Source organism: Lithobates pipiens, unplaced genomic scaffold (genome assembly GCF_037356315.1).
Source record: "Lithobates pipiens isolate NorthernLeopardFrog02 unplaced genomic scaffold, aLitPip1_a1.2 Scaffold_13, whole genome shotgun sequence".
NCBI lineage: Eukaryota > Metazoa > Chordata > Amphibia > Anura > Ranidae > Lithobates > Lithobates pipiens.
The window spans coordinates 463,946,327-463,974,066 of NW_027507718.1; the positions used below are offsets into that span (position 1 = coordinate 463,946,327).

The 27,740-nt window shown below is 41.6% G+C and overlaps 1 protein-coding gene across 1 annotated transcript in view; it reads right to left on the bottom strand.

Moving 5' to 3' along the window:
- Positions 1–27,740, bottom strand: part of ABLIM2 (actin binding LIM protein family member 2) — a 234,885-nt gene that overhangs the window by 163,214 nt on the left and 43,931 nt on the right. Inside the window, exons 3-5 of the mRNA XM_077477846.1 lie at positions 12,825–13,008; positions 11,796–11,911; positions 1,935–2,061 (exon numbers count right to left, since the gene is read on the bottom strand). Coding sequence (XP_077333972.1) covers positions 1,935–2,061; positions 11,796–11,911; positions 12,825–13,008 — 427 coding nt within the window. The remainder of the gene's footprint in view (positions 1–1,934; positions 2,062–11,795; positions 11,912–12,824; positions 13,009–27,740) is intronic.

Below are 27,740 nucleotides of genomic sequence, written 5' to 3' on the forward strand. Positions count from 1 at the left end.
AGGTGGATGGACATGTCTTGGTGGGTTTGCAGTTGTGCCATACTCTTTCCATTTTCAGTTGATGGATTAAACAGTGCTCCATGAGATGTTCAAAACTTGGGGTATTTTTTTATGCTTTGAATTCTCCATAACTTTATCCCTGACCTGTCTGGTGTATCCTTTGGCCTTCATGATGCTGTTTATTCACTAAGGTTCACTAACAAACCTCTGTGGCCTTCACAGAACAGCTGCATTTATACTGAGATTAAATTACATACATGTACTTTATTTACTAATTAGGTGATTTCTAAAGGCAATTGGTTCCACTAGATTTTAGTTAGGGGTATCAGATTAAAGGGGGTTGAATACAAACGCATGCCACACTTTTCACATATTTGTAAAAAAAATTGAAAACCATTTATCATTTCCTTCCACTTCACAATTATGTGCCACTTTGTGTTGGTCTATCACATAAAATCCCAATAAAACACATTTACGTTTTGGGGTGTAACATGACAAAATGTGGAAAATTTCAAGGAGTATGAATACTTTTTCAAGGCACTGTACATAACCAGTGTAGGACAAAGGTATAGCAATGAACATATTAATAGCTAGAAATGTATTGACCCATAATGGCCTATTACTGTAAATAGCAGGCAAAATCCACGGTAGAGAAAGTGGTACCGCTAGCTTAGTAACAACAAGAAAAGAGAAAAGTAAAGAGAGTAGAAGACTACAGCAAAGGAAAAGGAAATACGAGAAAGTATGCTTCACCCTACCGGACACCTTCATAAAATACTACATAGGGAAAACATCCCAATGTAAGTTTAAGGATGTGTTTATGGTTCCAATAGATGTCAGGGACACCAAATCTTATTGAATCTTGGGAGTATATTATTCAAACGAGCGGTCGTCAAATATTCCATGTTATAAACATTGTGAATTTGAGATGGAGGCAATGATTGTTTCCATTTCAAAGAAATCAGACACCTGGCTTCCATTAGAACATGGTTGATCATGGTTGGTAAAGGTAGCCCCAGTAAAAAATATACCGGGTCCTGTGGAATCGAGACAAATAACATTATTAAGTCTCGGTTCACACTGATGTGGTGCGAATCTGATGCAATTTCACAGTACGATTTCTATTATGACAAGTGCGATTCTAATGTGAATAATTGTCATTTCTGTGGGGATTTGGCATAGCTGGAGATAAAATTTGCACCGAACCCGCACTAAACTCACATAGGACCCTTTTTTTACGATGCAAATCGCACTGCATAGATGTAAACAGCTTTCATAGCAAACAATGTTTTTTTCACATGACATGAGAATCTGTGCTTTTCAGATCGGATTGAATCCGCATAGAATTTGCATCAGTGTGGACTGAGACTCAAGTCATTGAATGTAGTGAGAATTTTTTGTATAATTTTTCGTACGAATGTTTGTTAGAAAATGTTCTATTGTATGGCCAGCTTAACACTGACACATTCAGACCCCTGTAAACACCTGCACTTAAAGATCACCCAACACCATCCAAAGCCACGCCATCCAATAATCAACAGCTAAGGATAACTGGCATGCTATAACCAGACTTGTATACATCCTACATCAGGCATATACAATTAGCAGACCTCCAGCTGTTGCAAAACTACAAGTCCCATCATGCCTCTGCCTCTGGGTGTCATGCTTGTGGCTGTCAGAGTCTTGCTATGCCTCATGGGACTTGTAGTTCTGCAACAGCTGGAGGTCCGCTAATTGCATATCCCTGGTCTACATAGTAGTTTGTTTGCGTGAATAAAATTACGATAATAATATTAAAATGTATAGACAATGGATATCCATTTACATAAATCTAGATAGATTTTTATACACATTTAAATGCTAGCCGTACTCAAAATAAATATATTATAATAGCAGAGAAAATCTGAAGAGGAAGACAATTTTTGTTCACTTACTTGCTAATGTATTCTGCCTTTAAATGGACCCCACAGACTTTGCATTTGAAACAGTCCAAGTGCCAGTGTTTTTCTAGGGCAACCAATGATTGACCATTTTTTATTTCCAAGCCACAACCACCGCAGTCTGTGAATACAAAAAACATGTTATTGGTTGTTCTGAAAAACATCAACTGGGTTTCATATGCTGAAAAAACAATTACCCTTTAGGAAATAATTCATTTTATGACATACGGATGAACAATGGTGCAACAATAGGGTGAGATGGGAGATAAACTGCAAGAGATCTGGGGGCTTTTTCATTCTATCACTATCCATAAGGAGATTTCGCATGTACAGGAATAATAGGAAGCCTTATCATGCATAGGAATTATGTTCACTTTGGGATCACTTCATCACCATGCTCCTAAAGATCACATCATCTCTGTACCAGGGCCTATGAGAGCAAAGCTTACACTCTAATGCCCCGTTCACACGATCGGATTTTCAGACGGGAAATGTTCGATGTGAGCTTGTTGGAGGAAAGTTCGACCGTGTGTATGCTCCATCGAACATTTGTTGTCAGACTTTCCACCAACAAATGTTGGCTAGCAGGTTCTCAAATTTTCCGCCAACAAATGTTTGTTGTCGGACTTTCCAATCGCGTGTACACAAGTCCGTAGGACAAAAGTCCACGCATGCTCGGAATCAAGTACAAGCCACAGATATAACTAGCATTCGTAATGGAGATATCACGTATATCTTGTATGTCACTACATTCATAATTGTTGGCCAACATTTGTGTGACCATGTGTATGCAAGCCAACATCTTTCGGAAAAAAAATCCAAGGTTTTGTCGTCGGAAAGTTAGATCGTGTATACAGGGCATTACACTTGGTACTAATATGGACCTTTTAAGTGGTGTTTGGTGGCTCATAATCAAGTGGAAAGCTGTAGACAAAAGCTCAGAAATATTTCTTCTAGAGGTTTCTACTGGCCAATATGTAATAGCACATTTCTAGCAAGGCAGCCGAAAACTGAATGATGCTCTGTATAATTATTTTACAATATGTTACTATAAATTAAAAAATATTTACAGTCCATACCTTAAAGTGGGAATTCCGCCGTTTAAAAAAAAAAAAGTCAGCAGCTAAAAATACCGCAGCTGCAGACTTTTTAAATATGGAAACTCACCTGTCCAGCACGCCCGCGAAGTCGCACACCTGAAGCCGATCTGTCTCTCGGCTCTCGGGTGCTGCCGCCACCATCTTCGCTATGGGAATCAGGAAGTGAAGACTTACGGCGCAAGTCGCGCTGCTGTTCTATTTGTGGGTAACACAAGTAAAATCTGAAAATGTTGCCTTGCCTACATACTGAAGTGATCCCGAGAAGCAAATGTTTAACTGTAATTTAACATGGAAAACTGTTTTTACAAAGCCAATATAAAAAGATAAGCAAAATATGCCTCTTAATCAAATGTCTGGTTTAAAAAAAGTATCGCTAATAAAAAACAGCTGTAATCTGGAGTGAGTCCAGATATATTTCATAATAACAGCTTTGTATTGCCGAACTCAATAAAAGAAAAATGTCCCCCATGTCTTAGTCTTCAAACATAACAACTTATGCAGTCCTGACTGCCGTGGCTTTTGCTCCTTCTTCCATGTGAAATTTAATGACTTATTTGTAAACCACCCACTGTGTTGTGGTGTCATTCCACATCTGCTCCTCTGAACACAAAAACATTGACTTACAGCAGTTCTTTACTGCCCACCAATGAGACTTGTATTGATGAGAAGGAGACAATGTCATCACAAACTAGCAAACCTGCACTAGGGCTGGATTTACCATTAGACAAAATAAGCAAATGGCAGCACAGTAGCTTTGTGGTTAGCCCTTCTCCTGTGCAGCACTAGGTTCCTTGATTTGAATGCCGACTAGTACACTATTTACATGGAGTTTACACGCTGACACTGTGCTTAGATGGGTTACTTTCCACACACTGAAGACACAGTTAATTGGCTCCTTTCTAAATTGGCCCTAGTCTGTGTATGTAGAGATAAAGACCTTGTACTGTAAGCTACTTAAAGTCAAGGACTGAATACACAGTATGTAAAGTGTTATGTAAAGTGTAATGTAAACCCCAGGCAGGGGTTTGCACAGGCAGGGATTGCATTGGCAACTATCATCTTGGATAAAGTATTCATATTGGATTAAGTATTACACTTCGGCTCAGCACTATCTAACACAACCCTTCTCTACCCCTCCTACAGGTATGTGTCAGCTCAACCACATCTTTCACCTTTAATTGAAACTGGATCTGCTTGCTAATTCTGTGTATGTGCTTTTGGTGATCCATGCTGCCTTCAAATTCTTTACCTCTGTCCATATCACTGTGATGTTTATTTTGCTTTCTTATAGTCTATACCTAAATTATGAGCTGTTCTTATCTTTATGGCTATGACCCTTCTGCTCTCTTGCTGTGTCTTGTAGTCAGCCTTTGGTGTGAGAAGTTCATTCTGTTAGCCATGTGTTCCCCCTATGCAAGCCTGCCTAATTAATTGGCAATACCCCCACCCAAACTCAGTATACATTTAGGCCTCCTCTGTGGGATGCACAGGCAGGGATTGCATTGGCAACTATTATCTTGGATAAAGTATTCATATTGCAAATGCACAAAGCGGAAATCCACAACAGACTTCTGGAGAACACTAAACAGACTACAGGTGACCTGATTCCCCATCAAACTTTTTCAGCTCTCATCCAGGCTTCCTCTCAATCTCACCACTCTGTATCATGCACTCCCTACTTTTCCTTCTCACAGTTGCATCCTCTCTCCTTAAGTTCTCTCTCCTTCACCCATCTTCTCCACCCCACAGCTTATATATATCACCATCACTCCTGTCTTCACCTTATTACTGCACGTATCAGCTCCTGCAAATTCTGAACCCATATACCAATAAAACCTGCAGGCCACTGGGACGTGTCCCCCCACATAAGTCACACTCCCATATCACCTCTCTCACCATTCTGCTTCTCCTAACTTCTGGAGATATTCCCCAAATCCTGGACCGCCATCATTTACCTTTGGCCAACATACCCAGCACCCCCCATCCTCTGACAGCAGTCACAATCCACACAATCTCATTTCTATTCCTCTTCAGCCTAGAAGCAGCCTCCCCTTCTCCTGTGCCCTTTGGAATGTCTCCTCTGTTTGTAACAAACTCACTACCGTTCATGACTTATCACAAACTCCCTAAACCTACTTGCAATTACTGAGACCTGGATTCAAGAATCTGACCTTCTTTCTCCTGCTTCTCTCTCCTATAGTGGCCTCCTGTGGACTCACTCTCCCAGGCCTAGTGGACGGAAAGGAGGTGGTGTTGGAATCCTCCTATCCCCTCAAAGCACTTTTCAGGTTCTTCATCCACCCCCCTCTCTGTCCCTCTCATCATTTGAAGCTCAATTTATTTGTCTATTTTCTCAAGTTTCATTGAGAATTGCTGTGGTCTATCGGCCCCCTGGACGGGTATCAAACTTCCTTGACGACTTCTCTGCCTGGCTACCCTACTTTCTCTCTTCTGAAATTCCAACAATCATTCTTGGTGACTTCAACATCCCTGTTACTCTTAACACTCCCGCTACTTCTAGGCTGCTGAGCTTAACCTCCTCTTTTGACCTAAAACAATGGACAAGCGCTTCTACTCACTCTGTTGGCAACTGCCTTTACCTCATATTCTCCTACCTATGCACACTGCACACCCTCTCCAATATTCCTTTTCCTCTCTCTGATCACCACCTTATTAGTTTCACTCTTTCCTTGTCTGCCTCCTCCTTGCCTTCCAACTACCAAACTATTACCTGTAGAGACCTTCCCAATCTTAACCCTTCTCTACTTTTTTCTGCTACAGATTGTCTCTACGACAAAATCTCATCTTTGTCCTGCCCCAACTTGACCACTTCTGTCTACAACAGTTCACTGTCATCTTCCCTGGACACCGTCGCCCCCCTCACTACGCACAGAATCAGGCCCCGACCGCTACAACCCTGGCAGACAGACAATACCAGAAGCCTCAAAAAACGTAGCCGTGCTCTTGAGCGTCCGTGGCATAAGACTAAGTCACAGCAAGATTTCAGCCAATATAAATCTGCCCTCCAAAAATACCATTCCTGCCTCCACACTGCCAAACAGACCTACTTTATCACTCTCTCTAACACCCTGTCACGCAGTCCCCATCAACTCTTTTCTACCTTTACCACTCTACTTCTTCCTCCATTACCTCCACCCACTAACTTACTCACTGCCCATGAGATTGCTAATCACAAAAATAAGATTGAGACAATTCGTCTTGAGATCTCCGCTCTACAGATATCTCCCTCACTTTACACTCCTTGTCCTCCTGTACAATCAATACTTCACTCTTTTAACCCAGCTACTATAGCGGAAGTCACCAAACTTTTTTTATAATGTCCACCTCACCTCCTGTCCCCTGGACCCTGTTCCTTCTCAAATACTACGGTCACCATCTGACTCTATCCTACACTCCTTAACTCATATCTTCAACCTCTCACTCTCTACTGCAGGGGTTGACAAATTTGCTTGGAATCTAAGAGCCAGCTTAAAAAGTTAGGAGCCAGGTCCGTGACGGCGATCCGGACCTGTCCCTGGCCTGACATGGAGACGAGTGAGGGGAAGATAGCAGCGCCGTCGCCGCCCCCCCCCCCCCCCCCCCCGTCTCCAAGTCATTGCCCATAGCTCTTAGAGGGACATTTTTTTTTTTTTCAAATGACAATTTTTTTTTCAATTGCATTTTAGTGTAAATATGAGATCCGAGGTCTCTCTGACCCCAGATCTCATATTTAAGAGGACCTGTCATGCCTTTTCTATTACAAGGGATTTTTACATTCCTTGTAATAAGAATAAAAGTGACACAACATTTTTTTTAAAAGAACAGTGGAAAAAAAAAAAAGTTAAAATAAGCAGAAAAAATAATAATTTTTAAACGCGCCCTGTCCTGCCCGCATATAAAATCGGTGTTCGAACCACACATAGGAGGTAGCGCCGTGATCGGTAGAGCGAGAGCAATAATTCTAGCCCCAGACCTCCTCTGTAACTCAAAACGTGCAACCTGTAGAATTTTTTTAAACGTCGCCTATGGAGATTTTAAAGGGTAAAAGTTTGTCGCCATTCCATGAGCGGGTGCAATTTTGAAGCGTGACATGTTAGGTATCAATTTACTCGGCGTAACATTATCTTTCACAATATAAAAAATAATTGGGCTAACTTTACTGTTGTCTTATTTTTTTATTAACTAAATTATTTTTCCCAACAAAAGTGCGCTTGTAAGTCCGCTGCACAAATACGGTGTGACAGACAGTATTGCAACAACCACCATTTTATTCTCTAGGGTGTTAGAATAAAAAATATATATAATATTTAGGGGGTTCTAAATAAAGGGAAGAAGAGGCAGGTAATATAAAACAGTCATTAGCATTGCTGGTTTGTCATACCAACGGCGACCACAAGAGGGCGCCAGATTCCATAAGGAATCATAGGACCGCAGAAGGCCTCAAAGCCGCGGCCTAAATTTTCGGCCGCCGGCGGAACGGCCCGACGCGATCACGCTGGGGGGGTCCACAGAGACAGGATACCCCCAGCTGTGCTACCCCAGGCGCGAGGTCGCTATTTCTAGTCGCCAATGCGACCTGGCGCCCGGGTTTTGTCGAGCCCTGCTCTACTGGCATCTTCCCCAACCCTCTAAAACATGCACTAATCACTCCCATACCAAAAAAGGCTTCACTAGACCCCCACCAATCTTAACAACCTAAGACCCATCTCTTTACTTCCTTTTGCCTCCAAACTCCTTGAACGTTTTGTCTACAACCGACTGAGCGACCACCTCATTGAGAATAACCTTCTTGATCCCCTTCAGTCTGGATACGCCCACAGCACTCCACAGAAACTGCCCTCCTAAAACTCACAAAAGAGTTACTAACAGCCAAAACCAACGGTCATTATTCTGTGCGCTTACTGTTGGACCTTTCCGCTGCCTTTGATACAGTTGACCACCCCCTCCTCCTCAAAAAACTATCTTGGTCTCCATGGCTGCACTCTCCATTGGTTCTTATCTTCTAATCTTACCTATCTCATCACACCTTCAGTGTCACTTACAACTCCACTTCCTCCTCTCCAACTCCTCCTACCGTTGGGGTCCCCCAAGGTTCTGTCCTTGGACCTCTACTATTCTCAATCTACACGTCTTCCCTGGGTCAGCTGATAGCCTCCCATGGCTTCCACTACCACTTATATGCTGATGACACCCAAATCTATCTCTCTGCCCCCCAGCTCACCCCATCAATCTCCTCACGCATAACTGATTTACTATCAGACATATCAGCCTAGACGTCAAACCACTTCCTAAAACTGAATCTATCTAAAACTGAGCTTTTAATATTTCCTCCCCCACGTGCCCCTTCCCCTGACTTCTCTGTCAAGATTAATGGTACATCTATCATTCCGTCCCCACATGCCAGAGTTCTAGGAGTAACCTTAGAACTGTCCTTTCAGGCCCACATACAATCCCTGTCCAAATCATGCCGCCTTAGCCTCTGCAACATTTCCAGAATACGCCCACTTTTAACTAATGACATCACCAAGTTTCTAATTCACTCCATGGTTATCTCTTCCCTCGACTACTGCAACTTCCTCCTCATTGGATTAATCTTTACATAGACTATCCCCCCTTCAGTCCATAATGAATCCCGCTGTAAGACTCATCCACCTTACCAACCATTCAATATCCTCCAGCCCTCTCTGCCAATGCCTCTACTGGCTTCCACTCACCCAACGAATAAAATCCAAAGTACTAATAAAAATGTACAAAGCCATCCATAACTCTACCCCCAGCTACATCACTAACTTAGTCCCAAAATACCAACCAAGTTGCTTTCTTTGGTCCTCCCAAGACCTCCTGCCCTCTAGCTCCCTTGTCACCTCCTCCCATGCTCGCCTCCAGGATTTCTCCGGAGCTTCTCCCAACCTTTAGAACGCCCTACCCAAATCTGTCCGACTGTCCCCTAATCTAACCATCTTTAGATGATCCCTGAAAACCCTTCTATTCCAAGAAGCCTATCCTGCTTCCAACTAATACAGTAATAGTATTGTAAGCATAAGCAACTTACATACAGTATCTCACAAAAGTGAGTACACCCCTCACATTTTTTGTAAATATTTTATTTTATCTTTTCATGTGACAACACTGAAGAAATGACACTTTGCTACAATGTAAAGTAGTGAGTGTACAGCTTGTACAACAGTGTAAAGTTGCTGTCCCCTCAAAATAACTCAACACACAGCCATTAATGTCTAAACCGCTGGCAACAAAAGTGAGTACATCCCTAAGTGAAAATGTCCTAATTGGGCCCAAAGTGTCAATATTTTGTGTGACTACCATTATTTTCTAGCACTGCCTTAACCCTCTTGGGCATGGAGTTCACCTGAGCTTCAAAGGTTGCCACTGGAGTCCTCTTCCACTCCTCTATGACAATATCAGGAGCTGGAGCTCCTCCACCTTCCGTTTGAAGATTCCCTACAGATTCTCAATAGGGTTTAGGTCTGGAGACATGCTTGGTTAGTCCATCACCTTTACCCTCAGCTTCTTTAGTAAGGCAGTGGTGGTCTTAGAGGTGTGTTTGGGGTCATTATCATGTTGTAATACTGCCCTGCGGGCCCAGTCTCCGAAGGGATGGGATCATACTCTGCTTCAGTATGTCACAGTACATTTTCGCATTCATGGTTCCCTCAATGAACTGTAGCTCCCCAGTGATGGCAGCACTTAGGCAGCCCCAGACCATGACACTCCCACCACCATGCTTGACTGTAGGCAAGACACACTTGTCTTTGTACTCCTCACCTGGTTGGTGCCACACACACTTGACATCATCTGAACCAAAGAAGTTTATCTTGGTCTCATCAGACCACAGAACATGGTATCAGTAATCTATGTCCTTGCCTTCAGCAAACTGTTTGCGGACTTTCTTGTGCATCATCTTTAGAAGAGGCTTCCTTCTGGGATGACAGCCATGCAGACTAATTTGATGCAGTGTGCAGTGTATGGTCTGAGCACTGACAGGCTGACCCCCCCACCCCTTCAACCTCTGCAGCAATGCTGGTAGCACTCATACATCTATTTCCCAAAGACAACCTCTGGATATGACGCTGAGCATGTGCAAGGCCATGGTCGACCAACTTCTTTTCTTTGTACTCCTCACCTGGTTGCAGCCACACATGCTTGACACCATCTGAACCAAAACCAAGTTTATCACAGGACATGGTTCCAGTAATCAATGTCCTTAGTCTGCTTGTCTTCAGCAAACTGTTTGTGGGCTTTCTTGTACTTCATCTTTAGAAGAGGCTTCCTTCTGGGACAACAGCCATGCAGACCAATTTGATGCAGTGTGTGGAGTACTGACAGGCTGACACTCCACCCATTCAACCTCTGCAGCAATGATGGTAGCACTCATACGTCTATTTCCCAAAGAAAACCTCTGGATATGGCGCTGAGCACATGTACTCAACTACTTTGGTCGACCATGGCGAGGCCTGTTCTGAGTGGAACCTGTCCTGTTAAACCACTGTATGGTCTTGGCCACCATGTTGCAGCTCAGTTTCGGGTTCTTGGCAATCTTCTTATAGCCTAGGCCAGTGATGGCGAACCTTGGCACCCCAGATGTTTTGGAACTACATTTCCCACAATGCTCATGCACTCTGCAGTATAGTTGAGCATCATGGGAAATGTAGTTCAAAAACATCTGGGGTGCCAAGGTTCGCCATCACTGGCCTAGGCCATCTTTATGTAGAGCAACAATCATTTTTTTCAGACCCTCAACAGGTGCCACGTTGAACTTCCAGTGTCCAGTATAAGAGTGAGAGTGATAACAACAAATTTAACACACCTGTTCCTATTCACACCTGAGACCTTGTAACACTAACGAGTCACATGACACCAGGGAGGGGAAATGGCTAATTGGGCCCAATTTGGAAATTTTCACTTAGGGGTGTACTCACTTTTGTTGCCAGCGGTTTAACCATTCATGACTGTGTGTTGAGTTATTTTGAGGGGACAAAAAATTTACACTGTTATACAAGCTGTACACGCACTACTTTACATTGTAGAAAAGTGTCATTTCTTCAGTGTTGTCACATGAAAAGATAATAAAATATTTACAAAAATGTGAGGGGTGTACTCACTTTTGTGAGATATTGTATATTATGGACACCTTGTACTACAACTTACATTAACATATTATTTACATAACAATGAGATGCATTACATCAGGGGTGCCCCCCCCCCATCCAGGACGCCAGATGCATGAATTCCAATGGAGGCTCTAATAGGCTTAAAAATAGGGTGGGCTTGGGGCGCAGAACACTACAAATTGAGCCCATCCAGTTGTGTGACAATAGCGAAGTCTGAGACCCATTTACCAATTGGCCGAAAGGAGAAGCATTCCGATTGGCCACCGAGGAGGAGGGAGGAAAAGGGAAGAGAAGAGAGGAGACAAAACCACCGAGCAAGGGGAAGGAGAAGCTGCCCGTGATGCCCTCCATAGATAAGGTATGTGCTCCTCTCCAGACCCAACCAAACAACCAACAAGACCAGGGGTTGGTGGCTGTGGGTGCACTGCTTGCCTCCCCCCAAAAAAATTTGCATCAGCTGCCACTGTATTTAGGGCAACCTAGTGTCTATCTGTGCTTGTGACAGCCATCTTCTCCTATGTAAAGAGGGATAGCTATTTTCAAGGTGGACTATGTTAGGTGGTGTCATGTCTATAGTACAACATGCATCTCCCCATTTGGCAGAGAAATAGGAAAAAGTAACTTACTTCTGAGAGACTGGATAGAGAGATTACTGTTAGTGACAGTGGGTGAGATGGTACATTTTTGGCATATGCACTCCTTCCCATTAAAAGTCACACGATCGCCAGGAGGAAACGGGTTTCTAAGATACAAAGGAATTTTATATTAACAAAGAAACTTTCAGAAATCTAATTACTAGGACAACACAAATTGAAATACATTTCAGATGGGCATAAAAATCCAGTAAAGGGAACAGTAAACCCGAAGCCAGCCAAAAGTTACAATATGATTATATGATATCCGTTATATATACCAAGAACTAGGAAGAGTGAAGGTCTAATTGATTTGTTATAAATAGTAATAAACATTTAGGTTGGCCTTTGCCGTACATAGTAATTTGTAAGATGGCCATATGCATTACAATCTGGTAATAGAATCTTCTTACAACCTCCTTTAGACTTAAAGTGTTACTAAACCAACTGAGCATGTGCAGCCTGACTCCAAAGGCTCTGTGTTATCCAGACATGTTCTGGAGTCAGTGTAAAAAGAGGAGGATCTGTGCATACAGGACCAAACAACCTTTTTACCCAACGCAGAGGATTAACCCCTTAGGTTCCACAGTGAGTATACCAAGCATGCTTTACTGCATATACAGACTGATTTTACTGTTGTGGGTTTAGTGACACTTTAAAGTAAACCTGACCTGAACTAAAAGGTTTCTAAGGCAAAAGCACTGCTGAAGTGCAGGCACCTTTAGCCTCCACTACTCACTGAAGGGCTTAGTACCAGGAATGTGTGGGGCTTAACATTGACTTGGTAGAAGCCAAGGCCCCATGTACCCCCATTATTATATATTATAGGGAAGCTCTGGAGAGATAAAGGGATCAATGTGAAGACCAACACAGGTCCTTGTAGGCACCATGGATACTGTCTTGATCCTAAAACATTTAAGGCCAGTTCAGTTTAACAATAAAACGTTGCTATCGTTTGATTATGAGCATACTCTTTGAATCGCACATCTTGTGATTAAGCCTGATGAACAGCCCGTTACTCACTTGCATACAGCGCATACAAAACAACGAGGATGATAGGTTTTTCCCAGCGCGGAGACCACCTCCCCTTCAATGAACTCATCGCAGCTGAAGCATCTGGTGCCATACAGCCTCTGATAGTCCAGAGTACAAACGTAATCTCCTTGACGCACAAAGAATCCTCCCTGGGCCAGGTCACATCCGCAGACTGAAAGAAAAGAAATAATAACATTACTTCCCGAACAAAACATTTCAAATTAAATTCAGATTCACAGCAGCCTATGGCAGGAGATTAAAAAGAACAACCTAAATCCAACCACAGCTTCAGTGTAGCAATCTAAGCACAGGTATCAAAGTGCAGTAAACAGTAAGGGCACACTGACAGAGCAGGGGTGTCGGCGGTTAGTATCGCTTTAGCGTAGTTTTAGAGGCTCTTTTGGGCCGCATAAAGGGTTAAAAATGCCCACAAAGCGTGGCTGCCGAGGAGCTTTGTAGGCGCTTCGGTGACACTGCCCATTGATTTTAATGGGCAGGGGCACTTTAGGAGTGCCTCAAAGATGCTGCTTGCAGGACATTTTTTGTGTCCTACCAGCGCAGTGCCCCAGTGTGAAAGCACTCCGGCTTTCATATTGGGATTGCAGATGAGGCATTTTACAGGGGCTTTTTAAAGCGTTAAAGCACCTGAAAAACGCCTTCAGTGTGAAAGGGGTCTAACAATCAAAGTGAAGGTTATCCTGACTTCACATAGGTTAAATGACATGTAAAGATGGGCACTAATACAACACAGGCGACAATACATTGTGATAATCTGTCACATCAAATCTGTGCATGGTCAGTAAACTAAATTCAGCCTGGCGACCATAGATTACAGCACTCTGCACATTACTGTCACTTGTTGTCACATTACTGTCACTTGTCAATTGTTCGATATTAACTGTTATTTGTGTATATTACCTATTGTAATTGTTTGTAAAATTTACCTTGAAAAGAAACAAATAAGGAAAATAAGGCAGTATAATTACGATTCAAGAGAAAATACATCTCAGTAACATAAAGTATATCTAAAAGCAAAACCTTATTTTGGTTTTGAATGGAGTTGGGAAGGATTAGCCCTTCCGCCAACTTTTCATTGTGGTCTGTGTCCCTGGTGGGACAATTCTCCCCTCTGTTTGCCCTTTGACTATTGCCATGAGTTGTCTTAACAGTAAGACCCCATTCACACCTGAGTGTAGAGTTTTCAGGCAGTTTGCTGCGATTTTTGTGGCGTTTTTTACTGCGTTCTTTACGGCGTTTTGCCGCGATTTTGTGCAGGTCAAAAATTCCCCAATGTAAAAAACAGAAAAATGCCAAAATCTGCCTAAAAATAGAGTTCTAGAACTTATTTGAGCTTCAGGCGTTTTTGAGCTTCTGGCTTCAGGCGTTTTGGAGTGGAGATGTGAACCATCTCCATAGAGAATAATTGATTTTTTTCCCCTCCAGTGTTTTGTAGCTTCAGGCTTCAAGCTAAAAAACGCCCAGGTGTGAATGGGGGCTAAGAGGTGAGAAAAAAATCTTCTTGATGCGGACAAATGTTCTGGTGACAACTGCCTAAGATGGGAATCCCTTTTACACTGAAGAGATTTCATCTCGCTTCCTGTTGCATCTTACAGGAAATGAAGGGAATCTCCCCATCAAAATATACAGCAAAAAGTAAACTGATAGGGGATTCCCTACTCTGTCAAAAACGAAAAACATTTTGGTTATGCTGTAAAAATGTGATAGCTTTATTAAACCCTGCCTGTATAAAGTCAAAAAAAAAAGGAATCTAGGAATCAATCTATTTTGGACTGTCATGAGCAGAACCCACCGCAAAGGAACTGGGGATAGATATCTGGTTAAGAGCACAAGTAAAAGGCGGTGAAGAATCAGATGCCACTAAAGCCTCGTACACACTGTGCGATTGTTTGCAGGGGATTGTCTGTTGACCAACTGTTGTCCTAAAATCTTACCGGTGGTACGCTCCTTTTGACAGTTATTGTCCAACGTTTGGCCAACAAATGTTGGATGACAGGTTAGTAAATTTTTGGCGGACAATGGTTTGACATCAGATTTTCGTATGGTCAGTACACAAATCCGTCACACAAAAGTCAAAAGTACAAACACGCATACTCGGAATCAATGCTCACCAAACATGAAATTAGCAGAAGGGGCCCAAAGGGTGGCACTCAAGAGCTGAAATTTCTTGCAGTACGTCACTAGGTTCATGTTTGGAACGTCAATTGTGTGCTGTTAGTATGCAAGACAAGATCCTAGCACATGCCCTTTTGACAAAAATCAGACGTTTGGTTGGCCAACAATCGTACCATGTTTACGAGGCTTTAGGCTATTGGTTTCCAGTAGCCCACCAAAGGAAAGGACCGTAGAATAAAAGAAGTTATTTATTAACCTTTCAGGAAGGTACAGGAGATGTAGTAAGCGTTGTGTCCTTGCAAAGGAGGCCTTGTCCTTGCAAAGAATGAAGCATCTTCAGGACTAGGACTCCCAATGCTTAAAAGAGAAAAATATTATCTGAGGAGATGAAAATGGACTGCTTAAATAAAAGTCTGGAGGGGTATTATTCTCAGAGTGAGAGAAGGGAAAGGCCAGCAATATTATTGATAACTATGGGAAAATGGTTTCCAGATTATTCCATTGATTCCCTTAGGAGACCAATAGGATGGGATGTGAAGTACCAAACAAGGGAAATTTAGAACCCTGCTGCAGGAAACTGCCTGAAAATACAGCACTGATTCTTTTCATTGATAATATAGGGGAATTCCACTGAGGGGAATAAAATAATATATGGAAACAGCGATACCATAGATCTCTGTGCCGTACTATGAAGAACAAACTACTGGAATATTTGAGACTGATTCCTGTAGATGAGGAAGTTAAGAAATCCCAAAAGATAAAAAGGTGATAAGGTTTGTAAATAATTAAACATCATAACGAGTAGAAATCCAATAGTGGGAAGAAACTCCACATTTAAGATGAACGCAGAAATAAATAGGATAGCATGTTTAGGGACAGCTTTCTATGTGCAAAAATACCCAAGTAATCCTAGCAATAAAGACACTAAGTCCCGGTTCACACAGGGGCGACTTGTCAGGCGACTTAGCCATCTGACAAGTCGCGCTCCGTTCTGTACAATGGAACCGTTCTAATAGGAGCGACTCAAGTCGCTCTGACTCAGAAAAAGGTTCCTGTACTATTTTTGGGGCGACTTCAGGCCACTTGCCTTGACTTCTATACAGAAGTCGTTTTGCAAGTCGCCGCTGAAGTCGTGTGCAGATCGCCTCTGTGAGTCGCGCTGCAAGCCGTGTCGCCCCTGTGTGAACCGGCACTAAGAAGTGATCAAATAGAAGAAAGCTTTGAAGTTCAAAAGTCAAATAAAAGAAAACAAGGAGCTCCAAGGAAAAAGCTAGATACAACTAACAAGTGATCCAGTAAAAACAACAGACAGCCTCCCGCACTGAAGATGGGTGAGTCTTTATGCAAATTGCTGAACCAAGGATTTGGCATGCATGAGAAAAAATTACTGGATTTCAATGAGGAACTGCTGTAAAAGCAGAGAAGAATGAGGGTGACCCATGTCATCTTCACAGCCTCTGCTGCTGGGAGGTGATCCAAAACATAAAAACCTGGTTTAGATTCAAAACTCTTTTGTGTCTAAAAGAGGTTTTTATGTTTTTTGCTTTTTGATGACTTCACTACGTGAATTTAGAAACTAGATATAGAGTTTGGAAGATATTTTGAACAGTTGGGAGGTGTTACACACTGAGCACTAGAGGGATCAGGAAACACATGGTCAATGTGCCTTGAAGGGACAATAAATGACATGCTCCTTAAGGGCATTATCAGTTTCCTAGGCACAAAATGCTATATGTATGTGAATGGACATTAGGCACATGTGGGAGTCAAGTTTAGTACCTTGTAGGAACCTAGCACAGCCAAAACACAAAGCTTTAGACACTCTCTACAAAAGCTTCAGGGTATGCAAGTCTGCCCTGGAGATGAAACAATATCTTTTATAAGAGATTATCCACTCTGACATGGATGCATAAGTGTGAGTTACCGCCAATATTGCACAAACAGTTATACCAGTCAGCTCAGACTGATACCTTAGAATAGAGTCCACAAGGGTAAACATAGGTACATGCTTAGTTGGAAACAAGCTCTTGGGGAGGAACTTTCTATAGAACAGAGGCAGGTTGTGTGGTCCCGGGCAGCTAAACGCTTTATCTGTACTCTCTATATACAGTCAGAGAATAAAGTATTTGATCCCCTGCTGATTTTGTACGTTTGCCCACTGACAAAGAAATGATCAGTCTATGATTTTAGGTTTGTTTTAACAGACAGAATAACTAAAAATTCCAGAAAAATGCATTTAAAAAGAGTTATAAATTGATTTACATTTTAATGAGTGAAATATATATTTGATCCCCTATCGATCAGCAAGATTTCTGGCTCTCAGGTGTCTTCTATACAGGTAACAAGCTGGGATTAGGAGCACTCTCTTAAAGGGAGTGCTCTTAATCTCAGCTTGTTACCTGTATAAACGATACCTGTCCACAGAAGCAATCAATCACATCCCAATCTCTTCACCATGGCCACAACCAAAGAGCTGTCCAAGGATGTCTGGGACAAGATTTTAGACCTACACAAGCCTGGAATGGGCTACAAGACCATCGCCAAGCAGCTTGGTGAGGAGGGTGACATCAGTTGATGCGATTATTCGCAAATGGAAGAAACATAAAATAACTGTCCATCTCCCTCAATCTGGGGCTCCATGCAAGAACTCACCTTGTGGAGTTTCAATGATCATGAGAACGGTGAGGAATCGGCCCAGAACTACATGGGAGAATCTTGTCAATGATCTCAAGGCAACAAAAGGCAACTGGGACCGTAGTCACCAAGGAAACAATTGGTAACACACTACGCCATGAAGGACTGAAATCCTGAAAGGTTCACCTGCTCAAGCACATGTACAGGCCCACCTGAAAATCAAGCTCTTTGGCATCAACTCAACTTGCCATGTTTGGAGGAGGAGGAATGCTGTTTATGACCACAGGAACACCGTCCCTATTGTCAAACATGGAGGTGGAAACATTATGCTTTGGGGCTGTTTTTCTGCTAAGGGGACAAGACAACTTCCCTGCATCAAAGGGACTATGGACAGCACCATGTACTGTCAAAATCTGGGTGAGAACCTCCTTCCCTCATCCAGGGCATTGAAAATGGGTTGTGGATGGTTATTTCAGCATGACATTAGCCCAAAACACACAGCCAAGTCAACAAAGGAGTGGCTCAAGAAGAAGCAAATTAAGGTCCTGGAGTGGCCTAGCCAGTCTCCAGACCTTAATCCCACAGAAAATATGTGAAGGGAGCTGAAGGTTCGAGTTACTAAATGTCAACCTCAAAACCTTATTGACCTTATTAACAGAGAGCTGCAAAGAGGAGTGGGACAAAATCCCTTCTGAGATCACTTGCCGTCTTGCTGGATCTACTCTAGTGCTCATGTAGCTCTTCCTTTATACTGGTCTGTTATTGAATTTATATAAGATGTCCAGTGTTTGTACCCTTTGTTTTGCTGTTGTCTTGAAAAAATCTAAATTCAATAAAAATTGTCAATAACCAAAAAAAGAAAAGATGAACAGAGTCCAAGTTAAAATCAGTAAAATCTTTAATCCTAGGTAAGAACATCATCAACCTGTTTGATGCTAAGTTCATTAAGGTGAATTACTCGATACTCAACACAATGCAGAGACCACTTGTCAATAAATTCCATTGGAAAGGGAAAACTCATGACTCCACCTGTAGATTCCAATCCTCATAAAGGCATGTTTTACAAACAAAATGTATTGTGGAGGACTTTGCTGCAGCTCTATACGACCCAATACAAACCTAATTGCAGCATAGAATGCACTGTATCAATCGGAGGATGAATATCTTCGTGTAAAGCCAAGTCATATGGGACTTGCTTAAAGGGTAACTCCAAAAAAATTGCAAATAAAAAAAAATATATATACAATTGCAACACAAGTCATATTGTCATTGAATGTTATTAATAATTATCTTCCCTTTTCAATCTGCAACTCTGTAATTTTCTGGAAAACGCAATGCAATATGGCTACCTGGAGGTGTTCTGTACACAGAATGTGTACAGCACGCCCCCCGAGAAACATAATTTCCTGCTTGTGCGATTGGCTCACTGATTTTACCAGAGGTCTGCACTAAAATTAGATTTTGGGCACCCCTTGCAACAAAAATTACATTTTTGGTGCAATATTCCCAAAAGAGAAAATAACGTTTAAAAGAATGCAGACCCTGCCACTTTCCTCATTAGAGCCCTGCATGTGCAGCATCTGATTGATAATTATAAAATCACTTCCACACAGATGCACTTGTCCATGGACACAGACAAACAAACATCTATTCCTTAAGAACAACAAAAATTAGGATTCTGCAACAAAGTTTGTTAAAATCGTTGCAGTGTACATAGATCACCCAGAGAGGAATGTTTTTCTCAACAAAAGTGGAGTTACTCTTTAAAAACAGGCTCTTCGGGAAAAGACTGTAGAGAAGGAGATCTACTTGAACGACACTAACGAAGCCAAAGATCACCCCCCCCCCCAAAAAAAAGACAGTAAGACTGACCCTTTTTGTTTTATTTTTTGATAAAATATTTTTATTTAGAACAAAAATAAAATAAGCATTACAAAAGAGTGCAGGGTTTATGAGTATGTTATGCAGAGAATGCAGGGTTCACCAGTGCATTACACTCAGAATGCAGGGATCATAAGCATGTTGCGCTCAGAATGCAGGGTTAAGGAATGTATTACGCTCAGAATGCAGGGATCAGGAGTGTACTGTGCGGGTTAAGGAGTGTATTACGCTCAGAATGCAGGGATCAGACTTGCGTTATGCAGAGAATGCAGGATTCACCAGTGCATTACGCTCAGAATGCAGGGATCATAGCGTGTTGCACTCAGAATGCAGGGTTAAGGAGTGTATTATGCTCAGAATGCAGGGATCAGGAGTGCGCTGTGCTCAGAATGCAGGGTTAAGCAGTGTATTATGCTCAGAATGCAGGGATTAGGAGTGTCCTGTGCTCAGAATGCAGGGTTAAGGAGTGTATTATGCTCAGAATGCAGGGATCAGGAGTGCGCTGTGCTCAGAATGCAGGGTTAAGGAGTGTATTATGCTCAGAATGCAGGGATTAGGAGTGTCCTGTGCTCAGAATGCAGGGTTAAGGAGTGTATTATGCTCAGAATGCAGGCATCAGGAGTGCGCTATGTAGAGAATGCAGGGTTCACCAGTGCATTACGCTCAGAATGCAGGGATCATAAGCATGCTGTGCTCAGAATGCAGGGTTAAGCAGTTTATTACATTCAGAATGCAGACAACAGTACAGTGGGGTGCGGATAGGGATTCCAAAGCTCCAATGAGTTTTCAGAGACTGGGTCACACTAGTGGTCGTGCCATGGCTCTAGAGTTGAAGACTATGCTCTGTGACTATGTAACTAACAGAATTCAGGACCTTGAAATCATTCCAATGAAGGACTCAGTGACCAAAGATGGTCTGTCAGATTATCTTTATCAGAACCATAGGCTCACTTACAAAATGAGGCTGCAGGGACTTGGTCATGCCAGAGGCTGTACTCTGATTCTGGAGAGCTAACTAACACAATACACTAAGGCCTGTAGCATGATACTGGCAGATCTCAGTGCCCAAGGGTCACCTTACAGGCTAGCCCCACAATCTTTGATCCACTAAGGTCCAGGTATGCCCCCCCCCCCCAAGCTAGAGCAGAGGGTGCTGATCCAGACAGCTTCTATAAAGAGACCAGCTCAAGCAGCATATTCAAGATCTTGATTTAACTTACAATACACATATCGTAACTGAAGAGAAAACAATGGTATAAAAAAAGACACCGAAACATCCAACAAGGATAATAATAATAAAATGAGTCATAATGGTTGGAAGTGGAGTCATTCATGGGCTAGCACAATGTCTTTTGTATTGCTAGTGTCCAAACCTTCTATAGACTTCATAGACGATTCTACAACCCTGTGTCCCTTAAAATGATTGTAAAGTCTTTTTAAAAAAAACAAAAAAAAACATTTTTGTTATACTCACCTGCTATGTGCAGTTGGTTTTGCACAGAGCAGCCCAAATCCTCCTCTTCTTGGGTCCCTCTTTGCTGAATCTGGCCCCTCCCTCTTGTCAAGTGCCCCCACAGTAAGCAGCTTGCTATGGCGGCACCCAAGTCGGGTCACAGCTCTGTGTGTCTATTCAGACACAGAGTCTGACCGGCCCAATCCCCTCTCTCTTCAGATTGCCGGAATTTGATTGACAGGGATGAAAGCCAATGGCACAACTGCTGTGTCTCAGCCAATCAGGAGGAGAGTCCCGGATGCCTAAGACACTGGTGGATATCGCTGGAGAGAGATGGGGTTCGGGTATGTAATCAGGGGGTGCTGGGGAGGCTGCTAAACACAGAAGGTTTTTTATCTTAATGCATACAATACATTAAGATTAAAAAAAAAAAACTTCTGCCTTTACAACTCCTTTAATGGATAACAAAGAAAAACAATCTCACCCACCATTCCCAAGAGCCTGAAACATGTTTCTTACACTATAAGCTGATGTTAAGGTCATTTATGTTTCATATAGTAATCTATATGTGTTCTATGAGCTAAAAGAAAACGTTATGTGTTCCCCATGCATTGAGTGATTTTCAATTTTCCCACTGAGCCAGCCAACTACATCCTAGACCAGGCTGTATTGTTAAGCTGCAGCATTGTTTGCAGACAGGTCAAGGACCTAGCTCTGCTGTATGGCAGGGTGTCCTGATCACTAGATTGGCTGAACAGGATTATACATCTATTGGAAAGTAAAATAATCCACATACATTTTCTTTGAAGAATATGTTAACCCAACATTTTATATTCCTGATATGTGCCTGCTATACCCAGGGCTGCTAATAAGGCAGTACAGCCAGCCCTTCTGTACTTTGCCCGGGCTACATCAGGTAGGTTGTATAGGGCCCCATGATTTTTAGCAGCAGCCCTGACTATAGTATTTGTCTTAATTGTGTGTCATAATTATGCAGGTGCAGGGCACTAATGAGGAAAGCTGCATCCCTTTAGACATGATTTCCTATTGGGAGTATCTCACAAAAAAATTAATTTTTGCTGCAGGGGATGCTTAAAATCTGACATATCTTAGTGTAGACTTCTGGGAAAATCAGCCAATCACACAAGCAGGAAATTATGTTTCTGTGGGACATTCTGTGTACAGAACACCTCCAGGTAGCCATATTGCATTGCATTTTCAGAAAATTACAGCGGTTGCAGATTGAAAAGGAAAGGTCATTTTTAATAACATTCAACTAAAATATGACATTTGTCGCAATTGTATATGCTATATCATTTTTTCTTTATTTGCTATTTTTTCCCCACAAAAGTGGAGTTACCCTTTAACATTTCTGCCTCAATGTTGCATTCTAAAGCAGAATGTGTAGTAGAGATAAATAACTCTGAGTGGTTAGGAGGTCAGCTCATTTTCATTATAGTTCCCATCCCTGTTTCACAATCTGAGAAAATTCCGTTAATGTATTCTCTATTACCAGTTCTACCATTAGAAATGAGGGGAGAGTTTTTGTTTAGGATGGGCGTCTTCTACAAAGATATTCTGATTATGTCTGTAAACGTGGAGGAATACGAACAAAAGAATAATTAATAAAAATTGTTTTAGGTGGAAAAGGTTACACGCACAGAGATGGTTTTCATGTAAATTTAGCTGTGCAGCTGCTTGGAAAGTGATCTGAATCTCCCACACAGGTCAAGTCTGAATTTATAAATGAATTTCCAGAGTCTGACCCACCCCAGTATTTCAGAATTCTGGACAATGATCAGAATGATAATGTAAAATAAACTGAAATTCCCTTTCACTGGGAATGGAACCATATAAACACTAGATCTACCTGCCAGCAAAATATTTGGTATCCAAAGTGATTCTGCGTTTCCACAATCAGGCAAGAAACATGTACGTTGGCTCGGTGGTTAGCACTGCTACCATGCTGAAATCCTAGTCACAATTCTCCAGGTTCTTTGGGGAGCCGTAACGGTCGGGCCGAATGTTCCAGGAACTCCAAAAAACTACCCAATGTGCCAATCTGCAAAAGGATTTCATTACACAACCCAAAGAAAAGCTATAGTGTATGTACATATGGTGTTAGGAGGATGATACAATTGTAAGCTCCTGGGACTGCAGGGATAGTGATGTATACACACACACACACACACACACACACACACACACCGATCAGTCACAACTTAATGACCATCAACCTACTATTGAGTAGGTCCCCATTTGTGTGCAAAACACTCTAAACCTATCGAAGCATGGACGCCACTAGACTTCTGAAGGTATGCTGTTGTATCTGGCACCAAGCAGTCAGTAACAAATCCTTTATGCCCTGTAAGTTGCAAGGTGGGACCTCCATGAATCTGACTTTTTGTTCTAGCGAATCCTGCAGATGTTCGATTGGATAAAGATCTGGAGAATTTGGAGGCATCATCTCTAACTCATTGTTGTGATCCTCACATTCTTGAACCAATTTTAGTGTGGCAGGGTGCATTATCCTGCTGAAAAAGGCCACTGCCATGAATACCGTTTCCATGAAGGGTTGCACTTGGTCAGCAACAATGTTTAGCCGGTAGGTGGTACGTGTCAAGTAACATCCACATGAATGGCAGGACCCAAGGTTTCCCAGCAGAACTTTGCCCAAAGCATCACACTGCCTCCACCAGCTTGCCTTCTTCCCATGCTTCATCCTGGTGCCATATCTTCCCCAGGTACGTGACACACACACACACCTGCCCATCCACATGTAAAAGAAAATGTGGATAATCAGACCACGCCACCTTCTTCCATTGCTCCATGATTTACTTTTGATGCTTACATGACCACTGTAGGTGCTTTTGGCTGTGAACATGGGTCAGCATGGGCACATGGGACCAGTTTGTGGCTAAGCAGCCCCATACACAACAAAATCCGATGACCATTTTTTTCTGCGTTCAACTGATCAACTTCAGGGACAACACTTTTACTTGCTATCTAATATATCCTACCGACTTTCAGATACCATTGTAGCCAGATAATCAATGTTATTCACTTTACCTGTCAGTGGTCATATTAGTTATGGCTGATTTTATATATAGATATCTCCCTCTCTCTCTCTCTCTCTCTCTCTCTTATATATATATATATATATATATATATATATATATATATATATATATAAATATCTATATATATCTATATATATAGATATATACTGTAGATATCTCTATCTATCTATCTATCTATCTATCTATCTATATATATATATATATATATATATATATATATAAGATAACTTTGGAACAGGACTTTTCTTACATCATTTAAGAAGACCTCCAAGAAAATCACATGAATATAATAATAGAATATAAAGAATACGAGCAGGGCCCTCTGATTCCCCTTGTCTTGAATTGTATTGCATTGTACTGTCTACCCCAATGTTGTAAAGCGCTGCGTAAACTGTCGGCGCTATATAAATCCTGTATAATAATAATAATAATAATATATATATATATATATATATATATATATATATATATATATATATATATATATATATAAATATCTATATATATCTATATATATAGATATATACTGTAGATATCTCTATCTATCTATCTATCTATCTATCTATCTATCTATATATATATATATATATATATATAAGATAACTTTGGAACAGGACTTTTCTTACATCATTTAAGAAGACCTCCAAGAAAATCACATGAATATAATAATAGAATATAAAGAATACAAAATGTATTTATAAAGCCAATAAAATCCTGAATATATTGCACTACACTGGTTCCAGGCAGGTACTGTACATCATTTTTGCATTTTTGGCTCTTTGTATATCTCCAAGGACCAAATATACAGAGTGCACATGACGTTGCAGATAAAACAACTTGAATAGAGAGAAATTAAAATTACAACTACATATAAGTGACTTGGTCAATACATAACAACAAAAACATCTGGAGGAATTCGAAGTCCTGCCAACAGATGTAATAGTACTCTCAGGTAGAAGTTAGCGATTAGAGAGACAGCAATCAAAGAAATAATCTGTGGTGAACACTGAAAAAACCGAGCGGAGAGAGACTGCAGAAACATCCGAAGCTAGAACCCAATCTGTGTATAGGGTGATGCAGTACCCCTACTACAAAAAAAACACGTTTCGGGGTTTGTGCGCTTTCATCAGAGTCATGTTATTTTAGTGTTTTTTTTCAAGGTTTTTCCCAGTATCCACCACATATTTCTTTCTAACTTTAATTGCTGGATCGCACTTTGCTGTTGTGCTAATAAAACACTTTAAAGAAGAAGCTATTGGGTTGCCCGCTCATCTTTTCTATTATGGACTTTGCTGTCTTTTTCACTACAGCCTCTACATTTGTTGGTGGAAATTGGTATTCCTCCGGATGAGCTGTTTATGGTGATATGTATTGACCAGTTGACTTATCTGTAAGTGCAATTTCAATGTCTCATTATTAAATTGGTTTTATCTGTACTATCCAGTGTGCACTGTTTCTACTTTTATCATTCCAATAAAATTCTGATAAGTGTTATTTTTTTTATTCCCTTTTTATTAAAGCATTACAAAGTACAAGCAGTGTAAACAGAACTAGACCTTGACAGCTTCAATTTCAGTAATCTATACATAATTTACATCATTTCACAGACACAGGTCAGCACATATTATAGAATAAATTTGCCTCCTCAAGAGCAATGTGAAAGGTAACCTTTAAAGTGTAATATTCATTGGGGTATCTAACAAACAAACAAAGTAATAGTTTGCTTACATCACAAATTTGAAAGCAAAGGAATTCAAATATCCTTATATATTATTTTCTCAGATCCCAGATTTAAAATGAATTGTGGCAATGGCTTTTAGAGGGAAGCATTATCCTCATTCCTTTTTTATCTAGTACAACTCTTGAGAGTATGTATAAATTATCTGAATAGTATTTGAGAATATATATATGAATATTTGGATACTGTTGCTCTCAGTATATGGAGTGTCCACCAGGTGATATCAGTATTGTCAGCTGTTGCAGTAAGTTAAACATGAAAGGATAAAACATAGAAAAACATACTTGTCAGATGGATTCTCACATTTTAAGCAACCTATGGCCTTTTCGCTAATAATTTCCATTGTTAAAGTGGTCTTCAGAGACTATCAGTACAGTGGAGACATATGAGAGCACAGTAGGTTTCCCTGCTGTATAAACTCCCATGATGATGATCAGCAGGTCTCTGTAGTGTCATATCTAACAACAGCCTAAGCTCATTCACAGGAGGTGTACTTGGTTAGAGAACCTAGGATTTAGTCTTTTCTTTTCCAATAATTTGTATTGGCAAGTTTTGCAATATGTGTAATATGTGTATAATACAAGTACAAACATAACCAGATCAACTTGAGCCCACCCTCAGCCCCCCCCCAGTGTTTGGCAAGCAGGGGCCTGGGGGCAGCAGCCCCCCCCCCCCCAAAATAAAACACTAGATTCCACATATGAACAGTCAAATAGAATAATAGAAAGACAGAGAAAAACAATGAGATCTAATCCCTATCGCTAATGAGAAGCAATTCCTGACTCGTGAGGTGGTTGAAGGTGACTAGTCCAGTGAGGTACAGTATATCCTATTAGGAAAGAGAAAAAGAGGAAAGATAGAAAGAAGTAGTTGGAGTAGTCTGTGCAACCAGAATGTTCTATACAAGGCACCAGTGGTGGCTGGTAGGTTTTTCTTTGTGGGGGGGGGCAAACAAACACGGCGGCCGGTGGCGCGGTCAGTCCATCTAGCTGGTCACCCCATATAGGAGGCGGGCAGTGGATTGTGGCCAGCGGCTCTGGTGTCCTCACCATGGCAGATAGCTGGCAGCGGGATGGGAGCAATGTCTCCAGTGTCCTTTCCTCCACAGCTTCCGATGTGCGTGTCCTCTCTCCTCCTCCTTCTCCTAGGTGTCCAATAGGATCGCCTTACATTTAGGCCAATCGGAAACGGGTCTCAGACCCGCTTCCTGATTGGCGGGGAGAAAATTTAGTGTGAAAATAGCGAATATTCATTCACTATTATCACACAAATGGGTGGGCTCGGAGTGCATCTGTGCCCTAAGCCCACCCATTTTTGAAGCCTATTAGAGCCTCTGGCTCTAACCACATACTTAAAAAAACACTACCCTCCCATTGGAATCCATGCATCCGACATCCTGTATGTAGATCAGGGTGCCACACGCATGGATGGGGGGGCGGCGCCCATGAGCCCTCTATGGACGGCCTGCCACTGCAAGGCACAAGGAACACACATGGGCTCTAAGTGCTTCCGGAAAGATATTTGATCCAGGACTCCCAAGTCTTTTCAAACAGGGGTAGTTTATCATTCAGGAAGGCCAAGAGTTTCCTATTGTCCATTATCCAGGAGCGTTTGGTCTTAACCATGTCTAATGAAATGGTGGAGGGCTTCCATGACCTAGCTATTGCAATATGAGCAGCAATGAACACAAAAGAGATCAGGATTTAGTCTTTTAAAGTCATTAACACATAAACTGAAGCTTTTCAACGCTGGTTAGCAAGCTTCTATAAATTCCTAGCTGCATCATCAGATGTGTTGGAAAGGTCAGGACTCAGGTGGATCGTTCTGGTTCCTAACAGATGGATCCTGTTTTGGAGTGAATAAGTAACTTGTTTCTGTACATCCAGTTCCCTTGGCTCTCAGTATGTGGAACGGATCAGTCATAACTACCTAGTCTGCAAAGACTCCCTTTACGTAAAAAAGGCAGTGTCTGTGAATAAGAAAAC